This window comes from Coloeus monedula (genome assembly GCF_965178545.1).
Source record: "Coloeus monedula genome assembly, chromosome: 2".
NCBI lineage: Eukaryota > Metazoa > Chordata > Aves > Passeriformes > Corvidae > Coloeus > Coloeus monedula.
Window position 1 is genome coordinate 47,607,782 of NC_138782.1, and position 25,321 is coordinate 47,633,102.

Here is a 25,321-nt window from a genome sequence, read left to right on the forward strand (position 1 = left end):
TTCAGGATGTCTCATTTGTAATTGTCAGAGAGACCTGTGAGGGTTCTTTTTACCAGAATTTTTTCCAGAAGCCCGATTTAAAGAACTGTTTAAGAATATGCTTACTCCAAAGCACATTCCTAGCCTGGGGAACCTAGAAGAGTTGTGCATTATCATTAGGTACATGTTTTGGTCCTTAATAGGCAGGACCTTAGTCTGTAAGGGTCACTTTCTCACTCTGAAGGACTAGAAAGGGCACCCAGCTCTTGTGTAATACTTCCTTCCCTGAGTTGCTGACTAGCTGACAACAGCTAAAGCAGGTCACTGATGACAGCTAAATATGTTCGTGTGGCACTGCACAGCTCCAAGTCCACCAGCGCGTCTGTGGTGGCTTTACTCTCTGCTCCTGACAGCAGTGGTAGAGAGGTGGGACTCATCTCACCCAGCTTCAGACACCCACACCAGAGACACCTACTTCCAGCTTGTCGCCCCAGACTGTTTAGAGCTGGTGGAGAGAAACAAGCGCTTAGAGAGAGTGATTCATCTGGCTCGTTTTAATCATCTTCTTTAGGAGGGGATAAATCGTGCTATGGAAATGTCTTTTTTCTGTCTACTAACTATGCAGAAAGTGTAAATCACTGTCTCAGATACACAAATCGGCATGGCAGATGTCTCAAACTAAGAAGATGAATGCCACCCTTGGTTTTTATCAGTATCACATTTTTAACATACACATTGAGGTACAGTGTGGTCCTACCGTAAGTTTATAGCTATCTAGCTGTGCACAGGAGTCATAAGACTCTTGTACAGACTTTAGAAGAGGCCTGGACAGCTTATTTCACGGTGTTACCTTTAAAGCTTTAAAGGTGTAGTGCCTAACCATGCCTCTTTTGCTTCATGGCCTTTAGCTGGGTCTGTGGAGTAAATAGCTCAGGTATAGATGGCCCTGCTAGAGGTATCTGAAGTCAGCTGAGGGGGGTCTTAGCCATAACAGAGGAAACAGAAGGACAGCAGTTTTCTGGGGCTGGGCATCTCCGTGGTTAATGGCATTGGCAGTAGCTTTGGAGATGATTTCCTTCCTTTGTTTCTGAATGCCATGGGAGAGAGGTTGGACTGAAAGGGAGGGAGGAGGAATGGTTCTATTTGGGATTTATGACAAAGGAAAATGAATGAACAAAAGGGACAATGAAAAAACAAAATTAGTAAACAAGATAGGCACTTTTCCCTCTACCTCAGTATCTGAATTTGTTCTTTTGGGGGATACAGTAGCATATAGAGCAGTCTGCTGCAAGGAGCAATGGAAGAAACCCATTAAAAGTCTGCAGAAATAAAATTCTTCAATGCCCTGCCTTATCAATTCTAAAAAGACATTTTGCCATCTTTAAATTCATGTGTATTCTGTTGCCAGCTGACCCTTGTGCCCTTGTGCAGTGTTAGAGAGGAGCTTTTCAGCCATGTGTGGGTTTAATGTCACCCCAACAGTGCACCTGTGGTTCGGGTGAGGAAAATGTCCCCAGGAGAGACACAGGCACTTGACAAGGCAAACTACAGCTTTGGGTTTTGTGTTTGCCAGCTGGCAGGCAAGTGCTCTCCACAGTAAATGAGAGGATGAGACCACATGAGTGTATCTCATCTGTCGTGTCCGCCATCTCCAAAGACAATCTGTTTTTTGGGGGCAGATTATGTCCCAGGTGTTCTCCAGGTCAGTGGTGCATCCACTGGAAAAGGCTGTGGCACAAGCAATCATGAGTTTCACTGATAGATACTACAGATACTGAGAGATATTACAAGTCTCAGCTTGTAACTGTTAATCATCAGACAGTGGGTTTTACCCCTGTCATTATGAAATCCATTGTGCCTGGGATAAGTTTTCAGTCCCTCCAGGATGTAAAAGCATCAAGAGAACGAGCATCCCTGGAAAGTTAACCTTTCAGGTGCAAGGTCACTTTAGAAGTTACGCATGCAGTATTGTCTATTGCTGAAAGCAAATGTTTCTGTTGATGTGTTTAACACAAAATTAAATATACCTGGACAAGTAATTTTGCCTATGTAGCAGAGAAAGCATCAGTAAAGTTCAGCTTTAGGGAGTAATTGCCATGGAACAGAGTAGAAGGCATGCAAGCTGTCCAGATGAACTGCTGATTCCTGTGTACATGCACAGTACAATGGGGATCTGGGCAGGTGGCTTCAGCCCTTCATGAGGGGAAGATCTTCACCACAGTGTCTGTAGTGGGCTGTCTATCAACACTTTATTGCCAGATCTTGAGTGTCAGATGGTAGAGTTGTGATTGATTCTCATATTAGAAGAAATGACACAGCTTCAGTGTTGTGATTCAGAGCACCTACTCATCTTAAAATACCCCAGTGGCTTTAGGCACGTTCCTAATGTTAAATATCTTCAGCAGGGGTGGTTTAAATCCTGGTTTCCTGTTTCCCAGGGGAGTAACTGCAGAAAAATGGGAATGGCAGATACCTCACCGGCTGTCTTCTAGAAGGAGGACCATTTTTGCCTACGTGTCCAAGTAGTTTCAAAAATGTAAACTCTGAGTGCAGTTGCATTGACCCAGAGGCACAAACTCCTCTTAAGCTCTTGTTTGGCACACTGGCTTCCTGAATTCATTTATTCTGTGCCCAGAAATCCCAGTGGTCCATGGGAAGAAGGATGCTGGAGTTTGTTGGGGTGTGTGAAGTGTTTGGTGTTGCAGTGACAATGCTCGGGAGAAGATCTTGAGCGGAAAGGAAAAATGCAGTAATCATTGCAGGACTTGCGTGGTGGACAGCAAAGAGAGTGCTGGCAACTGCCCATTACATGGTGAGGTTAAAATAAATGAGTGTACCATTGTTTGGTATAAACTGAACCCTGACACTGGTCTGTGCAGCAAGTGAGGCAAGATGCATTAGTTACAAGCAAAGTATTACAAAGAAAATGCATTAGAATTATTTTGAATGAGCCAAGTCTTCTCAGGCAGTCTGTTTTCAATTGAAACATTTGGCAGGTAACTTGTAACCTTTCCATTATGTGTTTAATACAAGGTCGCATTAACTTTGGACAGTTCATTGGCTTGCTGGTGCATCTCTTGTTATGTTGGAGGCTGCCCACACAATCTTCTATTGAAAACTGAAATAAGTGGAGAAATCAGAAACATCCCTATCTCTCTGAAAACCACACAAAAAGGCTAGATGTTTATATCTTTGCTGCTGTACGTTCTTTTTAGATATCAGGCCATCAAACAGAGGCCACAGTCCTTCTTGTTATAAAATACAGCTTTACCAGGCAAACTAATGGTACTTTTAGCTCAGATAACGTATTTCTTACCTGTAGAGAAATAACTAAATAGTTCTTTCCATAGAAAGAAAAAATTTTCTTTCATAATGTGTTAGGTCATGTAAATACAAATTTATGTTACCTTGAAATAGGAGATTTTCCATTCCAAATACTAATTCACACCAGGATAAGGAAGGACTTTTTTTTCGTATGTGGACCTCTCTTCATCTGCCTTGAACATATATAAATGTTTGGCAATAATACAGTCTCTCACTGTCCTGGCTTTACTTACATGTTTTCACCTTTCAATGCATGCAGTAAATTCTGGACAGTTTTGAAGTTGTAGATTGCTGGATTTCAACATGAACTACTGTTACTTCCTGCTTTAGGCAAATGGACCAACTAAACTGCAGTCAGCCTCTAAGAGACATCACTGCTGAGTGTTGTGTGGGGGGGACTGACAACTTCAGCGGATGCTGAATGGGGTGAATTTAGGAAAGGCAGGTAGAAATCCCTAAGGGCAGTGGCCTGCTGCTGAGGTCTGCCAGCATGTTTTGATCTCTGGAACTCAACCACCTAACCTCTCTTTGCTCATTCATTCACAAGCTGGATACATTATTGACTGATAGCTGTAGGATAGCAGGGCTATAACAGTTGGTGTTTGAGGATTGAAGGGGCAAGGTTTTTTAGGAGAAAAATTTCCAGCAGCATGCTAGGCTTAGTTATAAAGGGGCAAAGCTCCAGTCCAGTCTCAGTTTGTGCAGGACACGAACTGAAAAAAGTTAGGATTGCCTGATCAGAGATGGACTTCAGGGCAACCTGTGGGTTGGTCTAGTTTTTGCCATCTGGCTACAGCCACAGGAGACCTGTTTTTCCAGGGATCACTGAAATGCCTGGTGATGCAATTCAGTATTAATCATGCTATTTGTGTTGCAGTGATTTTGCTTAACTTCAAGATTAAATGTATTGCCCTCCCTCTCTTTTAAGAAACACCATATTCCATGAACTGGCCATTTCTGCATTTTCCAAGACAATAACAATTTCAAGTGCTGTTATAATCCCCTTTGCTGCTTTATTAAACTCAATACCATATTTTTCATTCATTTACACATCCTAACAGCACGAGTTTAAGTGGTGTGTTAAGCCTTTCTATGTACATCAAAGCAACATGTAATTTTCACTTCCATTTTACTCAACAGCTTCTAAATCTAGAGGTGATAATTGTTATTTGCATTCTAATTATGCCTCAGTTCAACCAGAGGCTTTGCAATGATCTAAAAACAAAGGACATTTTGTGGCAAGATCCGGTGGGTTCCTTTGCTCATAAAGCTCCACGTGACTTCAGAAGGGCCTAAGATTTGAAAACTAAAATGTAGGATGGATTTCCTTAGTAAGCCATGTGTTTTCTTCTCCTCAGGGGATGAGCGCTCCCGGGAGTCTCCAGCCCCAGCCGAAGCACAGATGCAAGCTGGGGCGGAAGGCAGTGGAAGGGTGAACCGCTGCTGCTGGAAATGCTCCGTGACGCAACTCAAGAAGATTTTCTGGGGTGTGGCCGTGGTCCTGGGTGTCTGCTCCTCTTGGTCGGGTTCCACCCAGCTAGCAAAACTGACCTTTAAGAAATTCGATGCACCCTTCACTCTAACGTGGTTTGCAACAAACTGGAACTTTTTATTCTTTCCTTTGTATTATCTTGGACATGTTTTTAAGTCAGCTGAAAAGCAGTCTCCAAAGCAAAGATACAGGTATGGGAGCTTTTGTTTTTAATCCCATGGCTCTTGCATGCTGCTCTACATTTCGCAGACATTTTGTTCAAATCAGTCAGTTAAATCAAACTTGTGTTTGCTTTCCTCTCCAGGTTTGTTAAAGGATGGTCTGACTTCATTGTGTGTCCTATGCTAGGTGCTGTTATTATTCCTAATATGATTTCATTTCAGCATTAAGAAATTCAGATTTATTTCCGAGATGTGCAAGTCATGTAATGAAAGTCTGCATTTTCTGCTATTATTTATCAAGAGTTTTCTGCAAATATAAATTTTTTTTTAATATCTCTTTCCCCTACCTGACTTCTCTGTCAGTCTCTGAGTAAGCTAAGTAAGCTTTTCTTTTCCAAGCTCAGGAGTAGAGCAAAGCCTTGAATAGCTGAGTAAAAAGTACTGCAGTATTTTCCTGGCACTACGCCCTTGACATCAAAGGCCAAGCTGTGATCCCAGTTAAACTTGGGCTGTTGTGTTTATTTCCGGGAGGAAGTACAGTCATAACCAAAGGCAGCACTTTGTCTTCAGCACACCTTGTCTGTATAGCAAGCCAAACCCGCAAAGCCTGAGTCACTCATGGAAAGCCCTGAGTGCCCATCCTCTGTGAGAGGCTGAGGATGCTGGGTCTGCCTGAAAGACTGCCTCTCACAGAGCGCTCCCCCAGCTCTGCTCCACTCATTTTGGCCTGAGAGGTGTCTGGGACAGATGGGATGACTCAGCCATCAAGATGTCCCATGTCAGAGAGCTTCCCTGATACGTGGAAGGATGTGAACAACGTTTTCCCCTTCTGTTACACAGTGGGACTCATAGACTTTTAATGAAGTAGCTCAGAAAAGTAAACAGTAAGAAGTACACATTTCTCAGCTCCCAGCTGCGCCGCAGCAAGGTGGAAACTTACTACAAGAAAAATCTAAGAAACCAGGTTACTCAGGAAATGCTCTACCTCAGATGTCTAGGGTTAAGAAATTTTACTGCTTAACTATCATTGTGGTTGCTTCATCTTTTAAATGATCTGGGAGCTGCAGATAAAGGATATGACCATTAACTGCAGGTTCTAGAGCAGGATCCAGAAGTTCTAAAGGCATTTTCATAAGCGCCACGTTTCCTGCACTTTAGTCTTCAGGTTGCATTTGTTCACGGCAAATGTGGTTGCTTCAGAGATAAGAGGAGTACGGAGGTTACAGAAAGCTACAGTTTAATCTAAAAACAGCAACAAATGCTAGCCTAAAAGCTACTACCTTTTTGTTTCTTTGGTTTTAAGTATTTTTCTTTCCAGCTGCTCTCAGAGAATGTTTTAAATACTGCTGAATTCTGGGGTGAGCGGTTGTGGTTTGCCAGATCCCTGGGGTTAAAAACCCAGAGCATCATACTTGTTACTGCTGCAGTAAATTGATACAGTTGGTAGTTTTATGTCTTTCATTAATTAAATGAGGGCTGAATTGAAGAGCAGGTGCAAGCCCTGCAGCATGTTTGGGATGCAGGGGGTATCATTAGCAGTAGGCTTGCCCAGGCTTCATAAATAGTGTGTGTTTGTGTGTCTGACAAGCAGACTGAATAGGGTTAACTTAGGTTTTTCTGGGTGTCAGGGAAGATGTGTGCATTTGGAGATGCGGCTATGGCTCCTAGCTTTGCTGCAGATTTGTTCTGTGGTTTAGAGCAAGTCACTACAGACCTCTGATTTCCTTGTACTCCCTGTTCTTTTGGATGAGAAGTCCTTTAGAGAGGAGGGAAGACTTCCCCTTACCATGTGTTTACATAGTGTCTGCCTCAGCATGTCCACTATCTACACTGAGGCCTTTTGGTGGTGCTGCACGAAGAGTAACTGTGAAAAGATTTACTGCTCATCTGCTTGCTCCATTACAGCTGAGATGTCACATGCGTATACGTCAGTAAACCCAAGCACTGCGGTCAAGACTCCCCCCTTGATTATTCCCCCTTTTTCCATATTATGTTTGTGTGCAAATATATAGGGAAAGAGATACACAGGGACTTTGCAGCTCCATATGAGGTATCACCATCTTCAGGAAAGCTTGCAGTTCAGGCATGGTTGGACATGTTAGAGAGACATTTCATAGACTTCTGGGTAGTTGAAAGAAGACAGTTCTGACCTAGAGCTATAAAGAAACTGGCATAATCACTTTCTGCTTCTTTTATCCTTCACTTTCATCTGTATTTTACATATTATCTGAGCTCTCTGGCAGGAATTTGGAACAAGGTAAATTAAAAGGTGGTAGTGGGAGAAGGTGGAAATATGATGTCTAAGTCACCTTAGCAGTGAGGTAGAAAAAGAAGGAGTTCTCAGATCTTGCCCACACAGGCTGCTAAAATCCACAGGTATCTAATGTTTTTGGCAACAAAGCTCCCCAAGGAGACCTACCCAGCCACCTCAGCAGGCTGGGCAGCTCAGCCTCCCCTCCACCTGGCACAGGCAGTGCTTTCACACCGCCCCTTCCTGAGGGCACCGGAGCCAGCAGGTGTGCTTTGAGTACCTCCCTATACAGTTAAAGGGCACATAAAAACCAGCAACCACCGGGAAAAATACACAAAAAGGGGATCATAAAACGTAGCAACAGTGAATAGATGTATAGTCCCTCCTACATAGATTATATGGTTTATTACTGTTTTTAAATTCCTGTTGTATTGTACCAGTATGTATGCTATGCTGTAAATACATTAATTTTTATGGTTTGTAGTCTCACAAGAAGAACATACCCATCATGGACATAAACCAGTTTTTAGCTGACTTCTGACAGAAAAACAGATTTTTTTTTTTCCCTTTTTATAACATGTATAATAGTTGTAAATTTGCCACCAAACTTTTGTAGTGACATGAATGTAAGAGCAGGTTTATTCAGTTTCTTTATAAGATTTTGAGTATTAGACCACAATGTGAGGTATTAAGGATTTATGATTGAACCATATTGCATGGTAAGGAACTTGCTGTTTAAGCTGAAGTAGACTATCAGTGTGTCCACACCATGGGGAGAGAGTCACTCTTCATAGCAAACCAGAACTCATGCATTCACTTCCAGCTGCTCTATACTCCCTGTACAGCTCCATCAAATGCTGTCAGGGTTGTGCCCAAGTGTAGACTGCTTAGAGAGAATTTCTCCCATGGTTGCTACCAAGGACATCATGGCGCGGGACTGCATGCATGGGAGTGATACGGAGAGCTCTGGAAGGCCACAGGAGAGCATGCCAGGGTCAGCATCACTCTCCTACTTCTTGTGCAAGTGCTCACTAGCTTAAAATAAAATTACTGTAACTAAAATATTATTCATTTCAACCACTGTCCAGTCCAGAAATAACACATGTAATGATTTGTGCACCTAATGCATCATTTAAGAGTACTTCATACTTTTTGCTTCCAAACTGCTTTATAAAATGACACATTTAATCTGATGAGCTATCCTCCATCATACCTACATTATTATTTTATGAGGTAACATAAATTAAAAGCACTAGGGCTTAAAACTCCCTGGCTACATGAAAGATTAAATTAAAATCTCTGCAAGATATTGCTTAGCTTTGTGTATGTCTAGGCAGAATGAAACACGCCTTTTATAAAGACTCACCCTCTGTGTTCCAGCTGGGAGGAATAATAGAGGGGTTTATTCCCATTTTAGAAAAATACCTCAGAAAGCTTGTTTATTTTGATGGTATGGTCTTAGCTAATGATTTTTTTGAGAAGGAAAGGGAAGGACTTTCAAGAATGGTTTTCAGGATTATTTATTTATTTATTCATTTATCATTTAGATCTTGATTTTTATTTCATAAAGCTTTAGGACTAAAGAACACAACAGAAGCTAAAACTAAATCTCTTCTGAAACCTTGAATGCACCTGCTGTGTTGGGCAAATGAAGAAATCAACACAATGCAGTCCCCGCACTGATCTGCCACCACATTTGAACGTTTTAGAATGTTCTTTTTCACTGATTCAGAGTTTTGTCTCGATATTGTCCCCAAATTATCTGCCACTAATCTTTCAGAATCTGAAGATTTTTCTTTGAAAATAAAGAATAAGTTGCAAGTAACACCAAAGTATTGCTATGTCTTTGAAACTGAGCCAAAATACTGATGCAACAATGGTAGAGGACTAACATAGTAGATCTCACTTACTCTGATTTACCTACATATCGACTTCACAGAAGCCACTTTTGATCTATATGCATATGGACCCAGAATCAAGATTTGGTTCTTCAGGGGCCTTGAAGTTTCAGTGCCATAGCTTCACTTGAGGTCCAGGAGAATGTGGGCCAGTTTCTAAACGTGTTTCAGAGGTATTTCTGCTACCATGGAGAAGATGAGACACTAGCCATCACCCCCAGTAATACAAGGAGCTGAGTCCTTTAGTTTGATCCTGACTCATATGAAATGCAATTCACTGCACCATCGGTACTGCCCTCCTTTTCTGCAGCAGGCAGAGAACCCCACTGGTAACCAAACCCCTGGCAACCATGAAACTCTAAGGGGAAAAAAAGGTCAGAGCCATTTGGCGTGACTGGATGCTGTTTTACTATTGATTTTTCAGTGGTTTGTGTTCGTGAGCCTCTCTTACCCAGCAGCATTAAAATGTTGTGGTGTGGTTAACTTTTGGCATCCTACTGATTTATATTACTACTTAGATGGGATCTTCGCCACCAGAGCAGACAGCATTAAGAGAGTCATAAATAAGCTGTGGAGGCATCAAGACATGACAAATGCAAGTGTTTTTAGCAAATGTCACCCAGTGAAGCATGTTTTCTTTCAAAAAACTTCAGTTTATAAACTCCTATTTGTCTAATTAAGAACATTATCCTTAAAATAATACCTATTTACTTTGTGTTCCTCAAAATAAAATCACTTTACATTTCAGGTTCACATTAGCTTCTCGGGAAAAATAAAAATAAAAATAAAAATGCAACCAAGGAACAAATTAAGCTTGAAATTAAAAGATAGAGCATCTGATTCTTACCTGTGTTCAAAAGACACCAGTTAGGAGTAACTCCAGATTAAATCAGTTTGATCTCTACAGCAAGAGATCAGTTTGATCTCTAAAGTCACCTGTCAGGGCTCACCTTTGTGCTTGGTATCAAAGCAATTAATTAAAAGAAGATGTGGATATTGTACAAGAGGTTTATGATACTCGTAGTCATCTTTATCTCTCCCACAGATATCTGAGCTGCTGGTGGTGTTGTGTTATTGATGGACCACTGTATCACTTCTCCAACTGTTTTCAGTGAATATGCACTTTTCTGCCAGAGGTTCTAGCTGAAGACAAGGCCAAATTGTGCAATTAGCAAGTAGCAGTAGTAGGGAAGCCTTCTGCTGGAACAGCGTGATGTTTGTGGTAGTGGCAGTGCTGGTGGGCATGTGTCCAGTGTCCAACCTGTTGTCTGTATGGCATCAAGCTTGGTCATGGGGCATTCGTTTGGGCTTTAGCTCAGCCGAAGCCCAAGCCACAGAGCTCAGGGTGATGTGGTTGTTAACTTCTGTTTCTCAAGTCAAGTAGTTACCTCTTCCTGATGAAACCTGCAGCAGCTGCTATTTCTTGCCTTTTGAAGAGGAAAGTGTCTCCCCATGGGATATGGGATGGGTGTGCTGTCACCCCATGGGGGTTCTGGAGGTGGCCCCTTGCTGCTGCCTTGACATAATACAGCTATGCTGCCCTATTGCCAGATGATCGCGTGAGTCGTCATTTCCACTGCTTCTTTGGGGAGGTTTGTTTTCTTAGGTGATTAAAGATTAATGTCATGGTCTCTTGGTCTTTATGCCTCGTGAAACAAAAATTTCTCAGCCAGCTGTCAAAAATATGCTCTACAGGCTGCCTGTTCTTGAGAAAATAACAGCTCCAGAGTTTTTCTAGAGTAGCCTCCTGTTCACATCAGTCTCCTCTGAAGACAGTACCAAGGGTTAATTTAGGAAGGAAATGTGCCACAGCTGGCTCCTCAGTGTCACACTGCATACTCCAGCACTGCCAGCTTGGCGCTGAATGTCTGGTTTCCCCACAGAATTCACAGGAGAGCGAAACCTACAGCAGAAGCACAAACATGAGGTATGTGAGGTAAGCAGCAGGAGAGGGTGAGGAGAAAGAGAAAGGCTGTGGTCAGACTCGCTGCTAGTGGGACCCCTCCACCATCCCAGAGTTAGGCACCTCACTAGAATTGAGATACTGCTCCTCTCAGTGCCTTCCATTGAAAAGCTTAAAAAACTGCTCCTGGAACATGGTGAAGGTGATAGTTTTTCTCTCCCTCAAATGTATGGTACCTACATCAGACTCTTGATGTGAGTGGCTGGCAGACACACATTTTATTATTTAAAATTAATGCCTAAGTCCTAATTTCTCTGGAGGCAGCTCTCACAACAGTAAGCCTGCATGGTGGACTCAGGGACATAAGGTGGCATTTATATGTTTACCTCCCTTTCTAAACCTCATGAAAATACCTTTTAGAGATTTCTTTTAAAATTCTGTTTGACTGATTTGCTAATTCCATCTATTCAGCTAGAACACTGTCTCTGAGAACTCGTGTCTTAGCTTTTGTGAGAAAATGGTCATAGGTCCTTTTTTAGGAAACCAGTCCTTTCTAATTTAACCTCACAGATTCTACTTGGAGTTTGTATTTGTTTTTCAGAACACGATGTTCTGAAAAGAGCTTAAAATTTATGTCCTGTGAAAAGCTTTCCCTTAATCTGAAGAGCCTTCATCTGTTGAGAATCACCTCTTCTGGGCTTTTGGACTTCTCTGAAGTGCTAATCGAGAATAAAAATTGGGTACTGCTTGATCAGGAGAAACCCACATTCTTTAATCTTGAGCCTGGTTTGCAAAATCCTTCCAAGGATGATTGAATTAAGTAATGTCCTGTAATTCTGTCTTGTTGTTCCATTACTATTGTCTCCTCTGCTGTGGCTTGAACAGATGCTTCAAAATAATTACATTAACTGCCTCCTATGAGGTAACAGTGCTTGAGGCAAGGACTAGAAAGAGAAGTAATTGTTCTTGTTACCTGCAGACAGGGCATGTGCTATGAAACAATGTATTTATGTAATGGCTTTTGCTTGGAAAAAGATGTGTCATACAGCACTGAATGATCTCCCTCTGGTCAGTAGTTAAACTGCATTTCATTAGCACTGCCTCTGGTTAGTTAAGCAAGCTGCCAAGCTCCCACACTGCTAGGCCTTTTCTCAGGAGACCTCAAGAGCAAACCCACCTATGCTGGTCCTACTCAAGATGATCTGACCTCTCTGCACTCACTGAGACCATGGGACAAAAGCAAGCCAGACTGAAGGGACTGCGGGTCACCTCCTCCCTTTTCTGCCTCCAGGCACAACCTGCACACACAAACAGAAAAGTAGCTGCATTTTATGGCTGGCAAATGAAAAAACAAGGACTGGGAAAAGTGTGTGTGATCATGTTTACTTTGTAGAAAGAGAAGCAGAAAGCTGAGGTGAGCATGGATTTGCTGTTTTTCCAATCATCATAACATGGAAGGTTTCACAGCTGGCCTTTTTGCAGAATGTTGTTTACCGTGATCACCACACCAAGTACCTTAACCCCCAGTGCACAAACTCATTAAATGGGGACTGTCCTAGACAGATTCCCCATGATGTTTACAGAAGCAACAAAAATAACAACAAAACCTGGGAAGGAGTGATAAGGAATTCTGCTTTTGTTTTTTCCAGGCCAGATCTGTGACAAAATATCTTGAAGGCATCTACCTTTAAAGCTGCTTTAAAAGGAAAGTGCATGTATGGCAACAGACTTTGTAGCTATAATTAACAGCTCTCAATAAAGATGGATGATACAGTGAGAAGTGTTGGAGGCTGGCAGTACTACAGAAGTGGAAAAAACCTATTTGTCCAGCTGCCTAGTGGTTATTAACTGTGTCCAGATTCCCCAGAATTGTTTGTGTTTGTGTTTGTATGAAAAGGCAGCCTCATGTAAGTGCACATGTACCTGGCCGAGGATCCTGTTCAGTCCAGGTCTCCAGGAGCTGGCCACCCTTGCCTGTTAGACAAAGCTGTAACAGGTAAAAAGGGACAAATAGCCAAAGGTGAAGGTTGCAGCAACAGTGGTATATGAATAGGGCATCATAAACTGAAAAACTCTGTTGAGCAGCTACATAATGTTGTCTCTGAACATCCATAAGGGGTTTTGGAGGGAAATAATGTTAAGGTATGAGCTGATGGGCAGACAGGTTCATATGTGTTTTCACACACTCATGTACAACCATTTTGTGTTTCCCAATGCTAAAACACCTTTCCAAATAGTAGCTTTTTTTGCCAGAGAATCCAATCCAAAAATGGTGAAGGCAAACAACATCTGGTTTTGTTACCTTGTTCACCTGCTTTGGGTGGCAATTAGTGAAGATCACTTCTCTTCAGCCTGGCTGTAGAAAAGAAACAAGCCTCCTGTTGGTTCGTTTGCCAGTCCCTGGGGTCAGGGCTACAAGTCAGTGAGTTTAAAAGAAAGAGCATCATTTACTTTACAGCTTAATGGGCATTGCCATATCATTTGGGTCTCTTGGCTAAGCAAGCCTGCACTAAGTCTCCTGTGGCTGCTTCATCTGTTGTTCCCTGTTCCTCATACCTCCCAATGAGCTCTTCCCCACCTAGAGCTGGTGTTGTGGTTTGTTAATTTATAAATTGTGTCCCTTCTCTCTGGAGCTGGGGAGGTGTTTACTCTTCTACTGAAGCTGCTCATTTCACAAGCAGTTAGAGTCTGCTGCAATATACCCTTCATATCTTCAAAAACCTTCCACTGCCTGAGTGAAACATTCAGATTCCCACAGGGGGAGTGGGCCTCTGGAAGCCTTATGTGAAGGATGGCATCCCTCATCTCTTTCAGCATTCACAACCATTAAGCCTCAGGGATCTCAGGTCCCTTCAAGCACCTATGAGTGCCCCCCTTCAGTGACAGAGTATTAACCTTCATGTAGTACATTGCTAAGATGAGGCACCTTGGATGGTATGAATCCAGGTCCATTTGCCAGAGGAGGACTCTGTGTCTTTTTCCTCTACATCATATGGCATTTGCCCTTGCATTGCATCTAAAAGAATGTTTTGCTTCATTAGAATATTGCATTTTTTAAACTAAATTCTGTTCACAGTGTCTATTATAGACGCCAGCCAGGCCAACTGAAAATTGTATCTTGCTTTTTCTGTACTGGAACTGCAACTTTCTTCACTAGTCTGGCTTATTATACATTTGTCTGGAGTACATCTAGATTTCCAAGTACAGAAAGATAATTTTTCTGATATGAAAAACTCTCCTGTTCAGTAGGACACTAGAAAATTGCAAGAATTTCACCCCTACTTTCAGTACCTCTTAAGACTGACTGGAAGAAAAAAGAAACTACAGCTCTGTAATGCTGTCTGATATTTTTTCCATCTAACAAGTGGTAGTCTTGTTAGACCATCTCACAGTGATACCCTGAACATCAGGTCATAGAATCATGGCAAAATTCTAGCTGCTGGGGACCTGGGGAGGCAGCTCTACTCCAGCCTGCTCCGTGTAGAGCCACATCATATCTGCCTTTTAATTTTGTTAATGATTAGTGCTCTGCAGACACTGAATGAGGCGTAACTGTTATTAAATTTAGGTGTGCTTATTGCATCTTTTGTTGCGCTGTCTCTAGGACATCCCAAAATTACACATACCAGAACATATTGCCATGAATGGTACTTGTTCTGCTTCTGTTTGCCCCTTTTTGCCAGAGCCACCTTAAATATTTTTCTGTTGTCAGGCAAAGGTATGTTGACTCAAATCCTGACCATTTGATTTATTTTTTAATAACCTTGAAATTTAAAAAGAAATGGTATTAAGCCACTGAAATGAGGGTTTAACTTCTTTTTAATAATCAAACAAATTTTCACCTAGCGTTTTCAGTATTTCATGAAGTTCTCTATATCAAATGTGATGAGTACAGGCAGTACTTGACCCTGTCTAGAATAACTCCACTGAGCCCCATAACAGAATGCTGATTTCATCATAGAATGGCAGGGATCTTAAAGATCATCCAGTTCCAACTCCCCCGCCATGGGCAGGGACACCTCCCACTAGACCAGATTGCTCAAAGCCCCATCCAACCTGACCTTGAACACTTCCCGGGATGAAGCATCACACCTTCTCTGGGCAACCTGTTCTAGTGCCTCACCACCCTCACAGCAACTACTTTCTTCCTAATTTCTATCAGAAAGGGTCTGGCTGAGTGTATATTAAAAATATCAAGTTAATAATTATTTAGATTTATTTCATCTTGCAGAGGGGAACTCAGGCTTTGACCAGACTGAAATTCACCCTGCTTCTCCACATTACTTTTCAAAAGTGACTTTTGATTCTGGAGAACTGAAATACAAAAATTTAGTGTTGAAAAGAAGTGTGCCAGAAGAGGATACAGTGACATACAGACACTGTATGGTCAGCTGCTTTCTGTTAACATGCATGCAGACCTGCCCTTGCTCATGAAATTTTTAACAATTAAGGCCAACCCTCTGAAAGTCTTACAGCACTTAACAAAGAGCTCTATTGATTTCATAGATTTTTCAGACAATTTATAAACCCATGCTCTTCTGTAGTTCCAGTAGTTCCTATGCCAAAATTTTCTGCATTACCAAGTTCCACATGGATTTTTAGTACAGTTGTAGTCCTGATCATGTAAGACAGATAACTGTATGGGAGTATGATAAAGATCAGCTAAACCATGGATTGAGGAAGGTGAGGAAAGAGCTAAGTGACATTAAGCAGAATAAGGGAGGTATTTGAAACAAGGAAGCTGGTTTCTCTCAGTGTGCTGGTGAGCTGTCAGGAGCCTGAAAAACAAGAAGAGCCTCAAAGAGTGGTTATTGCATGCTTGGGAATCAGAGATGGTAGGCCAGATGTGTTGTGTTGTGGAAGCAGGGTGCCTGAGCTCTGTTGAAACGTAACATTTGCATGAGTGACAGTACTTATAGCTCCTCTATGAGCTAAGCTGGGTCAATAAATCCTGTGTGATTTCAGTGGACAGTGTGCTTCTTGTAGTATTGCTCATGTATAGAGTCCTGTGGCTGGCCGCAGGCAGTTAGCATGGGATATACCAGGGCTTGGTTTGGCTCAGCAGCCATCCAAGTTACAGAGGTCCAGATAAGTCACTCGGAACCACCAAGGGAAGACATAATCATACCACCAAGAGTTATTTCATGTGTTAACTGATTTGTTTCTTGACAAGAATGAATGTACAAATAAAATTTGCCAAACTGCTAAAGATATCTTCTTGCGGTCTTTTCGAAAGTGAGCAGTGAATTGGTGTTATTTTCAGGTGAACAGGAGTCATAATGAGGAAATTCCTCTTGAAAATCATGCCAGTTATATGTACAGTTAATTGTGGACTTCACTTTTGGCTGGCAAGTTGCAAACTAACTTGTCTGCTGCTTTATATTTCTTGAGCTTTGCTTTGTTTTAAAGATCAAAACAAAACAAAACAAAAAACAGCTGGCTTCCCGGATGTGTTTGCTGCAAGAAACCAGAGACAAGTGGTTTCGAGAAACTGGAGACAAGTGTGTTTCCTCCATAGCAATTGTGCTAAAAACAAACTGTTCTCTTAGTCAGTGTGGCTTCAGACACTTTCTACTATTATGCTGCTGGTATCTGGAGTCTCAAAAAGCTTTTGTCTAGCTCAGAACAGTAAATAACCACAGGTTTTGGGGACATGTAGAAACATCTCATTAGGGATATTTGAGAGAGAGATGGCAAATAAAGTCCTGGTATCCATCTCATGTCATGATCTGAGTGTGCAACAACAAATTATCCTTCCTCAAGTAACTCAGCTACTGAAGGCTACAGATGGGGTTTGTCTTCAGCAAAAAAGCTCAGCGTTTGCATGCCTTGGGCTAACAGCCATGACCACGCAGTTCCTCCACATGAAGCATGCTGATGGCATCTACTAGATGTTGTGCAGCTGACAGGAAAAAGATGCACTAGTTCATTAGTTTTGTCATTCTGTTTAATTCAGACATTTTCAAAAGAAATGGCACTGAAATCTTTGTAGTACTGAAGGTGCATAATAATTGCATCAAAATTGCCCATCTGCGGCTAAAGCAAGATAATTGCCTAGGCGTGTTCACATTTGCAGAAGAGATTTTGAATAATAAATGTTTATAAAGCCCTTCTGTCATTATGTTATCCAATCCTCACCCGTGAGCCAAACTCTCAGTTCATTTACGCTCTTTTCAAACCAAAAATATCTCATGTTGGCACAGCTCTGGGGTGGGTGAAGATGAGAATCCTGACTAGTGTAAGTTACCTGAAACTGGCTTCCAGCTCCCCAGCAACATTTATGAACCAAATAGAGAGTAATCAGCAAACCCTGCTAATTCCTTGCTGGTGTTATTTTCTGTATCTTTAATAATTAATTTGACTAATTACTAATAGTTAGGAGTGCCAGTGCTGATTTTCAGTAATGCCGAATGGCACTCCTTCCTGAGGAGCAAAGCTTGTCAAAGGGTCAGAGCCACAAAAAGGCTAAGACACATGCCCCATCCTGCAAACAGCCATGAACATCTGTGTGTGGCTTCCAGCAGACATTTCCCCCTCCTCAGGAGCCTCTCTTCTCTGCGAGAGGTAAGGCCTAAGCGGATCCATCCCCACAGGCACAGACAGGCCAAAGATTCGGTGGCACTGGCAGCAGCAGGTGAGATGCAAGCCATCTTAATTCGGCTTATCATGGCTGATCTAACATACTCCAGCAGATAAGCTCCTTAGCACACACTCAAGTCACCCAAGCCTTTGAACACAGTCCCTCCATGCTCTACAAAATGCAGACAGCTGAAAGACATGTCCTGGTTTAAGTGCATGCTTACCTGGTCAATCCCTCCTCCACAGGGACTTGGTTTATAGCCACCTCTGTGTTCTGATGCTCTCCCCTTTTCTGGCAATTAAAGATGTAAATAGCACTGACCAGGCAAGATTTGTTAGTGCAGCTTTGTTATCTTATGCTTCTTGGAGAATGAATTAATTGATTTTTCCATTAGACTTGGTACAAATCACGCTGATGTTCCCATAGTCCTCAGTGTGCCTGAGTGATTCCCAGTAGCTGTGTTACAGTCTTCACAACACATCTCATGCCTGAACAGAGAGCTGTTCATTCCAGCCCACCACCACACAGTGAACAAGAGCAGGTGATTTACAACGAGATGGAAAGTGTCTCCAGCTAAATGCCAGGTTCACCTGCTTTCTGCCACTGCATGCCACTGGTCTTTCTGCATGAACAGGAGCTGTCATTCCGGCTTTGGGATCCCTTCAACAAAATAGCCACCTGCCCTCCCCCTTGGCCAGCTAGCTACACAGCTCTTCAGCTCATACATCCTTGGTGGTGTAGTGAGATTTCAGCAGGCTGTACCTCCTGGGTAGTCCCAACATGGCCATGGCAAAGCTGACCAGCTCTCCAGCACTGGGAAAGTAGCCAGCAACCCTAGGAGATAACTAAGCTGGTGTCCCCAGCCACTTAAAACCCTGCACATCTCAGAGTGCTTTGCCCACCTGCCTTAGTGAGGTGTTTTAGATCCCTTCCCTGTGGCAGCAGGGGCCGGCCAGAGCATCAGCACCCTCACCGCTAGGGATCCAGAAGAAAGTAGGGTAGCAAAACAGGCATTGTCTCTGAACAGATAGCTGGAACCACATTGCTGCTTTTGTCACTCTTCCTGGGAAACAGTCTGTAAAGAAAGTCAGACACTCCACTAAAATTAGTAACTACTGTTCAGTACATTTTTCTGTCTCTCAAGGGCTTCAGCTTATTGAGTAACCTCCCTTTCAGTTTCATCACAGCACATTAAGTTTTGAGAAAGGGCTGAGTTCAAACACTGAAGCTCTTTATTCTAGTTGTGTAGGTGCAGTATTGATAGAGCCAAATTTAGCAGATTCCCTCCTGCACATTTACAGTAAAATGAGCCAGATTTTGTGTTAGGTACCTTGAGGGGGAGAGGGGGAAGGGAATGACAGATAAGGATATCACAGGGCACTATGACTCTGAATGACTCTGTTGCTGAGATTTAGTGAGGTGTCAGGATATTTTGGGTAGCATTTTTGAGGTTCTGCTGCTGGATTCTCTATTCTTACTGAAGGCTGTGGTGGGACTGTAATGATTCTGTTGGAAGGAGTGGTGAACCAGTAGTAAAAGCTGTTGGAAATGTCTCCTTGTGGTGTTGTACATACGTGTGTGCATGTCTGTGTGTGTATACAGGCACCATTTGATGTCAGCTACATGCTGAGCCCCTTTACCCTGCAAGAACCGTCCCAGGGAGGTAACAGGCTGTTTTACTTTTGACAGACTTCATAAAACATCCTGCAGATCAGGAGCTCTCCTGTAAACTGCAAACTGTTGAAAGGAAAGTGAAGCCACAGATTTTGTGCTTTCTTGCTCTAGGATCAGTGTGGGGTCATGCTCTTGACTGGGGTGAAAAAATTCCCTTGTGCAACAAGCATCTTACCCTGGGGGTCTGGATAGAAAAGCACGGTCTCCAGGATCAGGCCCGAGTTTGTTTGCTGAGGGAGCTGACACCTGCCTTTCCACAGCAGGAAGAAGGCTGCTTATTCTCAAGCATCTGTCTGCAAAGCACTGCCTGATGCTGCTCCCAAAGTCCCTTCCTTCCTGCCTACAGACAGAGCTGAAGCCCCAGGAAGAGGACAAGGCACCCCCAGCACTCACCTGCCTACAAATCTTCCAAAAGGGAAAACTCCCCTTCAGAAGAGTTTTTTGACTCTCTCCTGGACTGGAATCCCACTATGGCTGATGCTCTGTGTGAGAGACATAGGTAACCTTCCTACATCTATTTTAAGATCCAAATTGATCACCCATAATTCCTTTTGAAGTCTGTAGGTAGTGACAATCTTCAGCCCACTGGCAAAGTCAGTGCATTAGTACCTGAATATGAATTGATGTTTTTAATTTGCTATGGTCCTCCTAGGATTTCGGTGTGGAGTAATCCAGTCATTTCTTGCAGTTTGCTCATTTGTGCTGTCTGTGGATTATTTGTCAAATTCTTTCTGTATTATCTTGATGAGAAATTTGATCAATCTCACCAACACCGAATCATTTCTGTCTGTTGGTTTACTTTTTAGGATGATTTGTGATTTATGCATATATTAAATGTGATTGTGAGCCATTTCCTAACACATGTAAACCTCAATTGTCAAAGATCTCTGGGGACGCTCCAAGTTTCAATATAAAACACAATTACCCCATTCTGGCACTGCACATGAGTAAAAATTGATATGGGGAGTTACTAAAATAATAGTTTATTTGTTATTTCACAAATTACAATTAGTGAAAACTCCCTTCTAAGAATGCATTGACCACATACCCTAAACTTGGTATATTCATCCTTGTTACATATGCTATTGATAATTAAGAGAAAATGCTAAATATATTTTTGCTCAACAAGCATAGCAATAAAATAAAATTCATATCAAAGAGCAAGTATTATTAGATAGATTAGTCTTTTACTATGTATTTTGAAGATACTATTCTATGTTTTCTTGTTGGACAGTTGACATTGTTTGCTTCCATCTCCCATATAATCTTGAAGCTGCCTGCTCATCCTCTCTCACATGCTGGGATTATTTTAGTTTATGGCTCAGCCCACCTACCAACTATTTCAGCTCCTGAGATGCAGTGAGCTAATTAACGCATCCATCATCTTACATGTTCTTCAGATGCCATGAGCAATAAGGAGACTTAGCCTTAATCTTTGATGTCTTACTTGTTCTCCCAGGCTCAGGGCTCAGGGTTCTATGACTTAACTCAAGCCCATACACATTCTCGTTGCTGAACAGTTCATTCATGTATTTTTGTTCTCTATTTATTGACTTCTAATTCCCTTCCTCTCCTAGCGACATGCTATATTAAATGTCCATTATCTAAGCCCGTGTCTCCTTTTCTTAGCTCACACAGCCATGCAAGTATCACTATTGCTTAATAGTTGTATGAAATTAGCATCCAGCAAATCCTGATCTGGACCAGCTTGGTGCTTTTTCAGCAGGGAAACAAACACAGCATCTGTGCCACAGAGTCTGCCATCAAGGTTGAGGCACATATCTGCTAAAACCTGCCATTTTGCATTTAACTGGTGAGTGCTGACTTCTTCAGCTGCTGTTCGGCATCTTTGCTTTGGTCCCACGGTACTTGCCAAGGGAGGGGCTTTGGTCCCACGGTACTTGCCAAGGGAAGGCCATGTCCAGAGAAGGGCAACGAAGCCCAGGAAGAGCCTGGAGCACAAGTCTTATAAGGAGCAGCTGAGGGAGCTGGGGTTGTTTAATTTGGAGAAAAGGAGGTTCAGGGGAGACCTTATTGCTCTCTACGATTACCTGAAAGGTTGTAGTGAGGTGATGTCAGTCTCTTCTCCCAGGTAACAAGTGACAGAAGGAAATTAAATGGCCTCAAGTTGTGCCAGAGGAGGTTTAGATCAGGTATTAGGAAAAATTTCTTCATGAAAAGGGTTGTCAAACATTGGAACAGGCTGCCCATAGAAGTAGTGGAGTCACCATCCCTGGAAATATTCAAAACATGTGTGGCTGTGGCACTTGAGGACATGGTTTAGTTGTGAGCATGGTGATGGTGCTAAGATGATGGTTGGACTTGGTAATCTTAGAGGCCTTTTTTGACCTTAGAGAATCTACGATTCTTTGACTCTAAGGCCAGACAGAAGGATGAGGACATCAGGGAGATGCTTTTCTCACCTCTTCATGGACCTCACCATGAACCTAAGTAACACAACACGTGATGCAGTAGCAGAACCTGGCAGGTGAACCGGAAGGCAAATAATTACAAACATCCTTGTAGATGCAAGTAACAGGACTTTCAAAAGGCCTGGTTCCTCTTCTGCCTGAGATTTGCTTTCTGCCAACCTAATGCCTCTATCTCCCCCAGTTCATGTCACAATATGACATAAGGTGTCCAGATCTTACTAATTACAGTGAAAGAGGAAACCCTATGTGAGAGGCAGTCAAATGACGAGTCTCACTGCGAAGCTCCCCCAGAAAGCTTGCAGCACTGAGCTCAGCCTGGCTGGGCTGACTTAACCAAAAGCAGTTTATGAAATACAAGGCTGAAAGCAATCTGAGAGTCTTAGAAAGATGTAAACATGCTTTTCCAGATAAAGTTATTTGGTTAAATTAATCTATGTCTGAACTTAAACTGAGGTAAGTGCTTACAGAGTATGTAGGCTGTGATAAATCCCCAGCAGCAATTCTGTTAAATTTTTCAACACCCCCTGCTATGCATGTGTAAGGATTCACAGGCACACTGAAACAGGCCAGCTAACTGTGCTTGTCTCCTCTGCTTTTAACCACTCAGAACAGCACTGTGCCTCCTCCTCGCATGCTTTCTGCTATAAACCCAACCATTTTCATTTCCCGGGCAATCCTCTGTATGTGGGTACGTGGCTGCAATTGCACTAGCCATAACTGCAACCAAAGGGTATCTGATCCAAATTATGTAGCATGTTCTGATGTTGGCCTCTGGAGCCACAGATCTGGGAGAGGGCCAGAAAAGCCATTTTACAATTATAGTCTGTCACAGGCCTTAAAAATGTGTTATTAAAATGAAGACAGAGCAGGCACACCCACAGGGCAGACATCAATCATGGCTAGATAAGGTCCACTTCTCTCCTAGGTGGCAAGCTGCAAGGTTTCAGCAGGAGCTGGCTCCTGCTGTAAGGACACCCTGTGCTTCCTCCCCTCATAATGCTTTTACTCTGTAATAGCAGGGAGCAGATTTTTCACTGCTCTCTGTGCAGCTGCTCTGGAAATAGTGTGATGCTGGAAGCAAGGATCACAAGGTCATTTTCCAAAATGAAGGAAGGAATAAGCATGTCACAGGAGTAGAAGGTGGAAGACAAATGAGCCCGGTAATTTCGTATCTGGCAAATACTTGGCTCTCCTCGCTGTTGCTCGGCTTTCAGAACCACCAAGCAGGAGGGAGGCTCATTGCACAGCCCTTACAGTCTCGCTCAGAAAATCACGGTCCCACATTCCCTGTTACTCCCTCTACCCATGAAAGCCAGGGAGATGCCATAAACTGCAGCTGTGTGTCATAAAGCTATTTCATTTTAGCTGAAAGTGAGTGCTGTAAGAGTGGATACGCTGCATGCTTCACTGATGTAGATTAGAAGGAGCTTTACTCCTCTAGTCATAAATAGTCAAAGAACAGAAATTACTTTTGTGACTTTAAATCAGGTTGTAGTACAGGAGGGTCTTCCCTAATATTCTTACATTTTATTTTAGAAATCTTCTGTCATAAAAAGATGTTCATCTGTGCTACAGTCAATCCCATGGTATCTGAGGATCTAAATCTAAGAAAACTGTTTAACAGGCTCTATTCGACATTTTATTAAAGCCATTACCAGAGGCACATCAAAATGTAATAGCACGGAAGCAGATAACAGCCAGAACATTTCCAGCATGAAATGCATGATCTATTCTGATTAAGGGAAATCCATGTTAAAAGTTGTCATTTTCATTTGACACTTTCAAATGTCACAGTCACATTTCTGAGACAAATCCAGATACCATGTTTCTGAGTCATCTCGAGTTTATTGTCAGTAGTCAATCTTTGCCACTTGAAAGCAAGGGCTCTCCTTGCAAGTCTTCCAGGAGTTCTCGCTAGACAGTGTACCTTTCCCCTGAATAATCTGTATTCTTCCTCTATCTGCTGTGCTAATTCCCAGAAGGTAATGATACTGTTTTCTCTCCAGAGAGGTAGTCTTAGTGAATCCCAATCACCCTGCACCATCACAACATGCAGTATGGATGGTTTCTTGTCCCAGGAAGAAATCCCAAATTTGTCAGACCAAGCACATGCAGAGCATTCCTTGAGGGTGGCAAAGTCCAAGTTGAGCTGTGCAGATAATCAGGAGCTTATGATAATGATTCATAAGGGCAACAGAGAAGTACTTCAGCTCTGCGCTGATACCGAAGGGCTTCAGAGTGCTTTAATTAATGAAATTTTAATTAATTTTCACTGCTCCTGAACTGCTGGGGGCTACACTTGTGTTACACGTTGAGTAAAGGTACATGGCTAATGCATCCAAGGTGGATCAAGCAGGAGAGCAGGAGGAGAAAGACAAGAAAGTGGCAGCTTGTCCCAGGGAATGGGTTTCTTCACAAGGGCCATGTCCGTGGTGCCTCCACCATCAGCAGCTGCCAGAGATAGGACAGGGCCTGGGTGGACCCAGGCTGGCAATTCCTGTGTGGTCCAGGCCCATCTCTTCACAGGCATCTCCGAGTGACTGCATCACTGACACAGAATGGGTAGAGAAGGAAGGGATGGTTTATGCTGCATTAGTCTTTCAAAAATTTTGTTCTCAAAAAGACAAGTACAGCATTTGGACCAGCATATGGGTTTTCCAATTCATTAACTCAGAAGTCCTGCATCTTGTGGTGAAAAGTTCCTATGTTATTACCATTACAAATAAGGGCTTCTTTCTGTCTTTCAGCCTTTCACAAAGTAATTGGTGCATTCAGCAATGACTGGGTTGAAATCCTAGTTTGCAGATTCACAGCCAAGATCAGGACGGTGCATTATATGCTATCGAGGCACCAGCTCGCTCCTCCTCAGGACAGTTTGCAAAGTGCTTCTCTGGACAGAACTGTTTTCTTTGCACTGAGGTTCACACAAAGCAGAGCCAAAAGAAACCGTTTAGTAGGCAATAAAAATATAAATGAAAAAGAACAAGTACATAAAAATGTCACTAGGAAGGAGAGCAGGGTGTGCTGTAACAGCCTTATCCAAACCACACTGGCATTCCCCCACACATGCACAGCAAGGACAAGATGCAACTACTTTGTATTTCCCTACTCCTGTGGCACCAGACTCTGGCCAAAGACTTTTGGTGCTTCATCACTTCTTATCATGTAAGAGGAAAACCTTAAAAATATAAAATATTTCATATAAATAATATAACATTTTAAAACACACAGATGAGCACTCTGAAGCATCCTATCCGTGGAAGGCTTCAGATTCAAAACAAAGTTCCGCCTGCCTCTGAAGAACAGCTGTGTATTCCATCCAAACACATAAATAATAATGGTTAGCATCCTGTTCAGAGGGAGTCTTATGGCTTCCAGCAATTTTTAGTTACATCCACTGTCTCAACTTCAAGTCTGTTTTTTAAATGTGGCAAATCTGAAACCACCTTAAGCACCCTGCACCACATTCTCATTTCTGGTCTTTCCAGGGACTTCAAATAGATCTCATTTCTTATAACCTCTAAGCAGCATAATCACCTCAGTGCCATAATCCTTTTGCTTACTTGTAGAATGACAGGCTAATAACCTGTCCTGGTTTGAGAAAAAGTCACCCCAAGACGTAACCCC

General features: G+C 42.5%; 1 protein-coding gene across 2 annotated transcripts in view; it reads left to right on the forward strand.

Moving 5' to 3' along the window:
• SLC35F3 (solute carrier family 35 member F3) overlaps positions 1-25,321 on the forward strand; it is a gene marked incomplete at both ends in the record, with an annotated part of 168,555 nt that overhangs the window by 118,525 nt on the left and 24,709 nt on the right. For both annotated transcript variants that reach the window (XM_082302588.1, XM_082302589.1), the window contains one exon: positions 4,662-4,986. In XM_082302588.1, the coding sequence (XP_082158714.1) occupies positions 4,662-4,986 (325 nt within the window). The remainder of the gene's footprint in view (positions 1-4,661; positions 4,987-25,321) is intronic.